The 12,096-nt window shown below is 40.7% G+C and overlaps 1 protein-coding gene across 1 annotated transcript in view; it reads left to right on the forward strand.

The window, feature by feature from the left end:
* Positions 1-11,902, forward strand: part of STAG2 (stromal antigen 2) — an 85,568-nt gene extending 73,666 nt beyond the window's left edge. The window contains exons 26-32 of the mRNA XM_018558621.1: positions 4,666-4,794; positions 5,166-5,386; positions 5,463-5,652; positions 5,759-5,872; positions 8,831-8,957; positions 10,087-10,164; positions 11,272-11,902. Coding sequence (XP_018414123.1) covers positions 4,666-4,794; positions 5,166-5,386; positions 5,463-5,652; positions 5,759-5,872; positions 8,831-8,957; positions 10,087-10,164; positions 11,272-11,295 — 883 coding nt within the window. The 3' untranslated portion in view covers positions 11,296-11,902. The remainder of the gene's footprint in view (positions 1-4,665; positions 4,795-5,165; positions 5,387-5,462; positions 5,653-5,758; positions 5,873-8,830; positions 8,958-10,086; positions 10,165-11,271) is intronic.
* The last annotated feature ends 194 nt before the right edge of the window (positions 11,903-12,096 follow it).

Raw genomic sequence — 12,096 nt, forward strand, 5'->3', positions numbered from 1 at the left:
GTGGTCGCCGGGCCCCTGACTCCTGTTCCGTCCCAGCCTCCTCTGCTATCGACGGACTCCGCCTTCTCTTACATCACTGGCCCCACCTGCTCTAAGGCCCCGCCTCCATTCCGAACACCGCCCTCATCTGCCGCAGCGCCTGGCTGTCACTGACACAGCTCCGCAGCGGCTATGAGGGGAAATGCGCCGTGGCCGTTGCTGAGCTGTGTCTGTGACAGCCAGCACCCCCACATGCCATGGCGGCCCTGGCCCGGTCCAATAGCAGCCGCCTGGGTCGCTATGTCGATTGTTACGCCACTGGATGGGTACCAGCCTGACACTGTCCACACCTGGACACCCTTTTTGGTGCAAGGAGCCGGAATACTTGTCTCCCTATCAAAATACTGGCATTTCAAGCAATTTGGTTATCCCTTCCATGGTGGACCTCACAGCTGCAAAGTTATGTTACCAGGATTCAGTCAGACAAAGCCAGAGCAGTGTCATACATCAACTGTCAGTTAAGCAGAAGTCTTGCTTCTTTTAGAGTAACTGACCAGATTCTTACAAGAATGGAACTACTCATTCCAGCTCTGCCCTCTGTGCCCATTCCTGATGTGAGAGATTGTCAGGTGGACTTCTGGTACACTTAATATGTGCCTTTCTCTACTGACACTGTTACCTCGACTGTATTGCAGGATAGAACACAAAGAAGTTCCTGCCAGTCTTGGCCCCCCTTAAATTCACCTTGCAGGGGTGTGGTATGCAGTTCTGGTTTATCGGTTGGCAAAAGATCCCTGGTTTCTTCCAGTTTGGCCAGATCTGTTGTCTCAGGGACCATACTGCTACCCTGCTTCTCGGTCGCAGGCTTTAACCACTTGCCGTCCGCCCGTTGTAAAAAAACGGACGGACGTCACTGCAGCATTGGTGGGGTTTTTTTTCTGCTCGCGAGCGCCCCCTAGCGGGCGTGCACGGGCAGAGAAGACCCGACCAATGCAAACACCCGTTACCGGGTGTTTCACATATAGACGATCGGCAACATATAAAAAAGTAAAAAAAAAAAAACCCAAAATGTTTAACTCCCCCACGTTTACGGAGATATAAACGTAAATAAGCGTCCGGTGCACCAGCGCGCAAAAACGACAATTGCGCTACAAAGGTTAATGGCCTGACCTGTTGAAACCCACGTGGTGCGAGACAGAGGAGTTTCGGGTTCTGTTATTCCTACAATGCTTAAGGCACGTAAATTATCTTCTCATAAAATGTATCACCGTACGTGGAAGATTTATTTTTGTTAGTACGAGTCCTTTCGGTTTCCCCCGCGGGCTTGGTTTATATTGCATATTCTGCCTTTCCTTTTGATCAGGGGTTGAGCAACATTTAGCTCTTAGTACCATTTAAGGGGCAGGTATCTGCTTTATCTGTCCTTTTTCAACGTCCTCTTGCTTCTCATTCCTTGATTTGTACTTTTATTCAGGGATTACCACATATTGTGCATCCTGTTGTGTCTCCTCTTCCTTTGTGAGACTTAAAGTTGGTTTTATCTGTTCTACAAAAAATTCTCCCTTTAAGCCTGTTTGAGATATTTCTTTATTGTCCAAAAATATATTGTTTTATCTTCCCTTTCTCCTGCTTCTGTTCATCCGAAGGAGATTTCTCTTCATCCTTAGGAAATTTATCTTCATCCTTAGGACATTTCTCTTCATTGATTGGATGTTGTGCGAGCTATCAGCATTTATCTTTCAGCCACAGCTTCCTTTAGTCGTGTGTAGTCTGTTGGTCCTACCAGAAGAGCCTAGAAATGTTTTTTCAGCTTTTTGGATCCACTATATTTTTAAGTGGATTTGTCAGGCTGTAAATCAAGCTTATCAGTTGCGGGATAAGGTACCTCCCTTTTACTTTTTCTGTTCATTCTACTAGGGCCATTAGTGCTTCATGGGCATTTCATAATTGGGCTTCTGTTCACACTTTTGCAAAGTTTTATAAAGTTGATCTTTCTGCCGCCTCTGAAGCTAGTTTTGGCAAAAACTTTCTTCAGGCAGCTGTTTAAATATTTGTTTGACGGGGTTTACGTTTTTTTTGTGCCGCTTCTAGTTGTTGTGGTGCCCGCCTCTCTTTTTGGGCTGCTTTTGGACATCCCTACATCTCAGAATGCTTCAGCGCTGTGTACTTAAATGAACAATGGGGAAAATAGGATTTTGTTGTTACCGTAAAATCCTTTTTTTCGGAGTCCATTGAGGGACACCGCTCCCTCCCCTCATTTCCTTTTACTGCTTACTACAACTGGGTGGTGGGAGGGGTTATGATCTTAAAGTGGCAGGTTTTACTTTTTTTGTAGTTTCCATTTCTCCTCAAGGCAGCAGCATAACCCTATGTCTCAGAATTCTTCCGGTGTGTCCCTCAATGGACTCTGAGAAAAGGCTTTTACGTTAAGGACAAAATCCTATTATTCTGTTAGAGTGGGGAATGGTTAGAAGTGCCTTCAGATTTTCTTTTTGTCTGATCCCCTTGTATCCCCCTTACCGTCTTAATTCTCACATTGTGACTCCTTGTTAAGAAAGGAGGGGAATGGGTATCACTGTGATATGAAAAAGCAGATAGCCATTTAAACCTGAGAGAGGTTCTAACCTGTATACTAAAAAAGATAACTTTGTGTTAATTTGCCTAGAATGGAGAGACTATCGCTTGATAAAATTCTTCCCAGCAATAAAACTCTCATGTCAGTGCATCTACTATCTCTAAACAACTGTGACATGAAATCAGTCATTTTATAAGCAGCTTAGAGAGCATTTTCTCTTAGAGGAAGAATTTTGGAACCCTTTCCCCTCAGAGCTTTGTCAATGCACCCTTGCTCTAAAACATGATCTTTGTTAAAATAAGTTTTAACCCCTTCATGACTGAGCTTGTTTTCAGTTTCTGTTCGTAAATGACTGACACACTTTTTAAATTTTTGCTGTGTGATTCTTCCATGGCAGTAATATATTTTCTTACTAAATTTACCCACATATTTTATATATTGTTTTTTTAGAGGACAGATAGGTACACGTTTGATATAATTATATAGCCCTAACGCCTCACTTCGAATAAGATTTTAAAAAATATATGAGGAAAAAACAAAACGCTTTTTTGTTTTAACAAGTTTTGATGATTATTTTTTAGAAATCTTTTTATAATAATTATTGTATAAAAAATATATTTATAATTTTTTTTCAGAATTTTTTTTGTCAATTTATATCAAGCAGTCACTATGACTGCTTGATACATTTAACTTTTTACATTTTTGGTTATTAGGCTGCTCCAAACTTAGAAACAGCTAATAATAACCTTAGAGACTGATCCTGACAGCATGTCAGTCGGTTCTCACTTGGGCCTTGTTCACACCAAATGCAGACCAGATCCGGTCAGGTTTCTGCACACGCAGTGTAGTGGGTTGTGCCGCGTTTTAGACGCGTTTTGGATGCGTTTTGGATGCGTTTAGGGCCGGTTTTGGTAAAAAAAATAAATATATTTTTTAAAGTTTAACATGGACTTTCAGGCACTTGCATGCATTTTTGATGCGTTTTTGCGTTTTAGATGCGTTTCTGATGCGTTCCAGACCAGATCCAGAGCAGGTAAAATAGGGCTTGCCGCATTTTTTTCATCTGGTCTGGATCCGCACGCTGCGATGTTAATTGGAGGTCAAAATACCATAGGAATACATTGGACGTAGTTTTGATCCGGTCTGCACCTGCTCTGGTCCGCATCTGCTCCGCGCTTGTTGTGAGCAAGCCCTTAAGGTTTCTGATCCTGCCCAGATGATCAGAAGTGATACATTGTAATATTCCTGTGCCTGAAATATATCACACAGCTTTGTAAACTTCGGGCCAGTCTATGGAGCTGTCAAAACGAATAGCAGAGAGGTGAGTCACTCTGCTACCTCTCTGCTATCTTAGCTGTCAAATACGGGATTGCTATTTAGGGATTCGGTATTTGTATGTAACAACTTCATTCTTACAAGCTTTTACAAAAGCTTAACTATTTCATTAATGAATGGTAACCGCTGAGAATCGGCGGTTACCAGCATTACATTGCCGCAAATAACTGGTCACGTACAGTGTACGTGGTGGGACGTACAGTGTACGTCTCCCGTAATGAAGGGGTTAGCTATGTAAATTATCTGTTTTTCCAAGTAAGTGTTTTAGTGGACAAGGCAAAAGGTGGTGACAGTGTCTTCTTAAGGTAACTGAACATACTGGGCAGAGGCCATAAGAGCATGCAAGCTGTTTGACTCCCACAGTTATGTTAGAGGAAGTACATCAAGCCTTACAAGACTAATAACATATTTTCACTTTTAAAAATAATAAAGTACCGTATATACTCGAGTATAAGCCGTCCCGAATATAAGCCGAGGTACCTAATTTTACCACAAAAAACTGGGGGAAAATATTGACTCGAGTATAAGCCGAGGGTGGGAAATAGATTTGAAGATAGGCAATGGAAGAAACTGGAGGGGTGGCGAGTTGGATAAGAGTACTGTGGAGAAAAACTTAAGAGCCTGAGAGGTTTTTTGTTTTCTTTTGTCTGGCTATTGATATGCTTACTATGCTCTGCTTATATTGGTACTAACATTTCCAGCTAGGAAAACAGTCGGGTGTATCTTGGGTTTCAGATTGCATTGTCTGCTTTTAATACATTAAACATATCTTTCAGGGATGGTATAGAATTTGCCTTTAAAGAGCCAAGCCCACAAGGAGAAGTCCTCCCACCGCTAAACATGGCTTTCCTTGATATTCTGAGCGAGTTCTCTTCAAAACTGTTAAGACAGGACAAGAAAACAGTGTAAGTACCTATTAGAACATCTGTATTCTAAACAGACTTTCCCTGACTTGTGTCATGATTGCCTTTTTAGTAACTCATTACAATTGTTAGATTGAATAATTTATGGTGCAGCTCCGCTACATATGTGCAGCATTGTCTGTTTGTTCTGTAGACTTGGCAGTGCATAGATGTGATGATGATGAACACAGGAAGATTAGTATGTTATAGAGGGAACCAAATACATTTGCGTAATTGTGTTGATCATCCTGTAGAATGTTAATAACAAAATTCATTTTTGTTGCTAGAATTTGCCTGTGTCACTTTTCTCAATTGTTATTTATATGTCTGAATTGTTGTAAATGTTCATTGAGGATTTTCTGTTTTGTTTTTAGATACGCATACCTGGAAAAGTTCATGACGTTTCAAATGTCCCTTCGACGAGAAGATGTCTGGTTACCACTCATGTCTTACCGAAACTCCTTATTAGCTGGAGGCGACGATGACACTTTGTCTGTTATGAGTGGAATGAGTGGTCGTGGGTCATCTGTAAGGAGTAAAAAAGCAAAACCAGCAACAGGAAAACGGAAATTACCAGAAGGTATTGTTTTTATTTGTTTGTTGAAAATGTACTTTTTGTCTGCCATACTTTTTCTGTTTTTATAGAAAACACTTTTTTTTTTTTCTTAAAGCTGAAGAGAGTAGTAGCAGTGATAGCATGTGGCTAAGTCGGGAGCAGACAATGAATACTCCAGTAATGATGCAAACACCACAGCTCACATCCACTATCATGAGAGATCCCAAGAGATTGAGGCCGGAAGAGAGTTATATGCCTGTTTATCCAATGCAGCATGAGCACCACCAACCAGCCATCGATTATAAGTAGGTGTTAATGTTCATATTTTGTTTTGCTTTCTTTTCAGGATATGTAGAATGTGATAAAAACAAAACAAAAAAAGATTACATTCTGAACTTTTAATGTGTTCAGTACGCAGGTAACGTGGATGCTTGCTCAGCGACAGCAGGAAGAGGCAGCAAGGCAACATCAAGAAAGAGCAGCTATGAACTTTGTAAAGCTGAGGACTAATCTGCAGCATGCCATGTAAGAAAATATTTATACATTACTTTACACTAGTAGCACTGTTTTCAGTTGACTGAAATTAAGTTTTATCTATTAATAATCCTGCATTTTCCTGAAAGTGATTATATAGCTTAGATTGAGGATTTGTGCTGAATATATTAACTGATTCCGAAATATATCCAGGAGATGGCAGCATTCATCCACTTAACCCTACTGAGTTTGTACACTTGTACAAAATGTTAAAGAAAAACATTTGTTTTCAAGTACTCATGTCAATACCCCAAGGGAGCTGAACAGACTCCAGCACTACAGTAGAAACCTAGCAGTACCTGCATAGACCGTTACATTTTCTCGTCTGCTTTCCAGGTAGACAAAGGCCCGTCAAAAACTCCATACTGCCCCCACCCTTCTCCTAACTTTAAATACTAGTGTACATTTGACAAAAATAGGGAAGTACATACATGTATATAGGCTACACTTTGTATAGTTGTAGATTTCCCTGATATCAGCCATTTTGCATCTATTTCAGTTGATTATTTCAGTGGAACTTTAGTTGACTGTTGAAACACTCTATTCATGTTGTTCGTCTTGGCTAAAGCATGCTGACTGTGCTTGTGAGAACATTTAAATATGTAATGAATGTTCCACCCTTCAAGAAGAACTCTGGCAAATAAAATCTTAACCCTTGCAGTGTGGCTACTCCTGCACTGCAAGGGTTAAGTGCTTGTTTTGTCTAGGGAGCTAGAACCACGATCCCAGCTGACTCCTAGACCAGTGCTTTCAGCTTGTCTCCTCCCTGCTCAAGCGATGCATACATGACTCGGCATACATGTCTCACTGGATCTTAGACCGCTGCAGCGGAGGGGCAGTGAGACTGAAGGGACCAGTCTAACACTGTTATTTTAGCTCCCTAGACAAAACAAGCACTTAACCCTTGCAGTGCAGGAGTAGCCTGTTTTTAGTTAATGAAATTGAGTTTAAATGCTATTGGTAAATGTCCATTTCATTCTTCCCCTTTAAGTGACATGGGAAGTCTTTTTATCATTCAGGTTATACTGCCACCTACAGAGGGATCGGACACTAGCAAAAAACAAACTGTATTTCAGCCTAGGATAACTCATTCCAGTACCAGCAAGCCTCAGTTTTTTTTAAAAAACTAGTGTCCTAGGAACATGGATATCTTTTCTACAGCTCTGCTGTGTGAAGACTTTTAATTTTTTTTTCTAGCTCCTTTATCTTCTCTTTTGTTTGTGTGTGTTCACTCAAGACTGTTCTCTACATCGCTGCTAGAGCTTCTTCTCTTTTTTGCAGCTGTCCATCAGGGCATCCTTAGTCTGGCTTTTGGAGTTCAGCACGGGGTGCTTTCCAGACTCTATTCTGCTAATAGTTAGCTGCTTTCCAAGGCATTGCCTCAGCTCTTTCCCTTACCCCGGGTTTTGCTGTGGAAGGGGTTAAAACTATGGGACTGAACCCTGATGTTATCCTCTGAATGGAGTATCAAATACATGCTCCGTGCTCTTTTCCACCTTGCAGCAGTGAGGTAGCATCTTCCTGCTGCTGCTCCTGCTTACAAAGAGCTACATTGAACTTTGATCTGCTCCTGCTGCTTACCTACAGTGATTTTTCTCTCCTCTGGTCATCTGATCCTCACCTCCTACTCTCTAGGTTTCATGTGTACCTGAGGCCTTGCCGCTTACCCTGCTTTTTAAGCATTGCGGTTGCAGCATCTAATTCTAGACACAGGGGGGGCAGTCCATCTGTACTGGGTGCCCTCCAGGCGCTGCTTAAAGTGCGCCTTCTGATAGTGCGGATGTAACCAGCCTTGAATTTTGATACCCTCTGCTTTTTGGGTTTGTTCTATCCCCAGAGTCCTCTTTGGCTCTATTGGTTCTAGGTGGGCCATCTTCTCACTCAGCCGAGGTTTATACCACACAAAATTTTAAGACCCAAATTACCCAGTGATTTGCTGACCTTGATTGCAGAGGCCATAAGCGTGCTCCCGCACATTCTTCTGCAGATTCTGCATCAGGTTTGTCTGCAGCCTTAGTGGCTTCCTTGACTAATGAGCTTGTGTGAATGGTCACAGTCTTCTGCTAATATTTTAAAATGAATTAACATCATTTTGGCTCTTATTGATGTTGTGTACTCCACTCTGAAACTAGTGAATCAGCCCTTTGCTTCTACCTGTGCTCTTTCCAGTCTTGGGTTGCTTAAAACTCCTAAGGCCACAAAGACTGGTTAAAATCCCTTGAGATCACACCGCTATCGAGGGTTGTCCCCTTCTTCTGAAACGCGTGTAGCAGATGGTTGTAGCATTAGATTTCAGCTGTGACAGTTTGCTAGAAACCTCCTCTCTCATTTCTCATATGGGTATTTTGTCGGTTCATATACATAGGGCACTTAAGCTAAAGTGCTGGACTGCGGAATCCTTTTGTAAAAAGCCTTTGAACTGCATGGCCTTCCAGAGACGGTGTCTTTTTTTAACCAGCTCTTAACACCATCAAGGATGCTTCTGGTGGCACACTTTTAAGCTAGTCCGCAAAAAACGACTCCTCAATTGGAGTATCTGGTTCTTGTCCTGGACACAGCTCTTGCCATAGTGTTCCTTCCACACGAAAAATTTCAGACACTCTAGTCTGAGCTTTGAACTCTCCCGTCTAGGAGCTGTCCATCTCTGCGATAGGGGGGACAGATATGCAACCACAACTCTGAGGTTTAGGAGACCTGCGCCACTTACTAGTGGAGCAGGCATAGAACTTCAACGTGTGCTGGACCTCCACCAGCATGTATGTGGGGAGCTGAAGACCGTTCTGACTATGGCAGGTGGTCTTAGAGCAAAGGACCTGTTCAACTTACTGATCTTCGGTAAGATTTGTGTTCAGAGTTGGTGTTTAATGTCCTAATGAATGTATATGTAACTGCAAAGTAAAGTAAAAACTAAGAAGTTATATATAATGTTGTATTTTTTTTCTTTGCAAGACGGCGCAATCCTGGTTTAATGGAAGATGATGAAGAGCCTATTGTTGAGGATGTTATGATGTCGTCTGAGGGACGAATTGAAGATCTTAATGAGGGCATGGACTTTGACACAATGGATATAGACTTGGTAAATAGTGTTCACTGCTTGTATATGTAATAGTATGTTTATGTCATAAGTCAAAAGTTTGACTTTTAGTGACCAAGTCTGCAATGATAAGCTTCCTAATTGTGAGCATATATCTAATGAATCAGTTGACCCGTTTGTCATGTTGCATTTAATATGCAGTGTGGGGAGGAGCATAAACAGTATATTCACCCCCCTCCCCGCTCCGTTCCCCCAGCGCGGAGTGGAGGAATGGATAAGGGAGGGGGCGGGCACAGCTGGCTCTGCCTCTAGATAGGCAGAGCCAGCTGTCACGCAGTTGGGTGGATCTTGACAGCAATGTCGGAATCCGTCCCGGCTGCGGCGGTCTCAGTATACCGCGAGCTGTAGCTCGCGATATACTGAGCTTTGGGTCACGGGAGGACGTTAGTATATGTCCTCCCATGACCTTTAAGAGAACAATGGGGAAAAACACTTGCCCCATAGTTATCTTTTAAGGTTAAAGGGGTTCTAAACCCTCCCGTTTTTTTTGCCTATATCTACTGCTATCAAGCAGTAGATATAGGCAAACAGTTTTTTTTTTTAAAACCCGCTTTAGCAGCAGTTTAAACTTACCTTATTTTCGCTGCGCGTTCCCGCCTGAGAAAACGAAACTGTTCGGGCGGCCGCAAAGCATCTTGGGGTGGGCGCATTTCGGATTCTCGGCCAGGAGACGACCAGAGACGCAAGGTAAGTCTATGGACGCGTGCACCCACATGCAGACACCGTGGGATCAGAAGTGCCAGCAAGCAGAGAGGAGTCAGCACTGGATTGGAGAGCCGCCGCACCGCTGGAGAGACAGATGAAAACATCAGGAAAGGAGAATAAGATCGGATTAAGTGACATCATATAAGGTAAGTGCTGACATTAACATTGGGGGGAGGGGGAAAAAAAGTGATGTCACTAGGCCTGTGCTGGGTTGTGTAATCTCAAGACTGGCTGGACAGAAGAACATATCCTTTGGCAGCTGAAATGGCTTCCTTATGTGTCTTTTAACTGTAGGTGTAGTAGCTTGTGTCAAGTTCAGTTTTAAATATTGATTTATTTATTTGGTCTTTATTATACTGCATTGTTTATATAACACTGATGATGAAACTTGTTTCCCTTTCTTTAGCCTCCATCTAAAAACAGGAGAGAGAGAACAGAACTTAAACCTGATTTCTTTGATCCTGCTTCAATCATGGATGAATCTGTAAGCTTAAAATACATAATACCTGCCATATTAAAGATAATGAAATAACATAGCCAAGGCATTGATTGATCATTTGTCTGCGAGCCTAACTGGAGATTGATTTAACCTGTCCTAGAACTTTTATACGCTGTAGCTATTTTTTCCAATGAAGTTGCCACAATGCATAGTGCATTTTTCTAGTAGTAACTCTTAGGCAGACAGATGTTGTGTAGCACAGATTTATTTTTTTAGTTTGTGGTTCATAGATGAGATCATTTTTCTGGCTCTGATTTGGACAACCATAACGAATGTGTGGAGTATATGGAAGCTGTAAACTCTGGGCATGTTATTGAGGCCTTAACATTACTGACCATTCTCTTGAGGAATACTAATGGATATATCTCTGTCCTCCCAGAGATGTTTGCTTAGGTTACGAGGTTAGACTGTCATGGTTTTCAAGCATTGGTGTCACCTTTCTTGGCTTAATAAAAGGCACAGAGCCTTCCTTGTGCTAGAAGCTTACCAGTAGAACAATATATGAATATAATAGTAGCAATAAATGTGTTTACTGCATTAACCACTTTTATTTTTTAAGTTGAAGTTTTTTACATATTTTCTTACAACTAATGTAGCAAATAGTTTGTAGTTTGTCAATTTTACACTAAAAAACCAAAAGCGTCAAAAAATAAATTTTAAACACAAGAAAAGTTTGTTAGACCGCCTCCATTCACTTAGGAAAAACATTTTCCACATTCATCTCCATTTAAAGACTATGAGGGGAATTGATCAAAATCTGGAGCAGCTGTGCATGGCAACCAATCCGCTTCTCTCTTTCATTTTCAGATCTTAACTGAACAAATTGCAGAGAAAAGCTGATTGGTTGCCATGGGCAACTACAGATTCTCTCTGCTCCAGTTTTGATAAATTCCCCCCTATGTAGTTCTATATAACAGACACTTGATGGCAGCATATCACATCTTCATAGATTCAGATCGTTCTTCAGTAACATTTTCCATTGTTTTAAGTGCAACATTACAAACTGCACTCTTTTTTTCCTTTTATTAATTTGAATTCATATCTGTCCACATCTCTTTCATACTCCTAACGCTCATTTTTTTTTCTCTCTAGGTTCTTGGGGTATCAATGTTTTAATACCAGTTCATCTATCAACTCTGTGGTGAAGTGTTTTTTTAAATGGAAGAGGAAGTTTTTAATGACAAATTTGTGGTAGATACATTGAAATTCTGTACAGAATTTTCTCTAAGGAGAATTTGACATGCTTACCAAGATTAAGTGCATTGAAGGGCAGTTTTGAATGCCTGAAAAATATAAAGGACAAGTAAACAGTTTGATAATAAGCTACATTGTACCATTTTGGAGAAAATATTTTTTTTATTTATGTATTTTAGTTTGTCCAGTTATAATGCATAGTTCCTTCCTTTCTTCTTTTTTTTTTTTATTTTATAAAAATAACTCCCATTATTGAATAATGTTGATTCTCTTTACTCCATGAAAGAGTTAAAATAATAGCATTTATATTTATAATTCAGTATGGTTATGTAATAGTTTCCTTTTTTCCAAAATGTGTAAACTCACAAACTTAATTAGACTGATCTCATTAACTAAAACTCACAACCACTTTTTTTTTTTTTTAAGATGTCAGTAGGTGAGACATTTTAATGTTATTTTAATTAAAAGGAGCCTTACGGAATGCCTTTCTTCCCCAGAAAGACGTCAGTGGGTAATTCGCGCTAAGGTATCCAGACATAACCATGCTTGCTCATTAATAACCTTAAAAGTTTGCTTGTCCTTTACGAAACTTGTAATGTTGTGAAATTCCTTCCAGTAGTGCCACTGTATTTTGTCTCCAAATAAAGAGAAGCTTATTGTAGTATGTTTGCATAAAAAAAAAAAGAGAAAAAAAATTTAAACAGAAATTATACAGCTTCTTAG

This window comes from Nanorana parkeri, unplaced genomic scaffold (genome assembly GCF_000935625.1).
Source record: "Nanorana parkeri isolate BGI_ZX_2015 unplaced genomic scaffold, ASM93562v1 scaffold349, whole genome shotgun sequence".
NCBI classification, from domain to species: Eukaryota; Metazoa; Chordata; class Amphibia; order Anura; family Dicroglossidae; genus Nanorana; species Nanorana parkeri.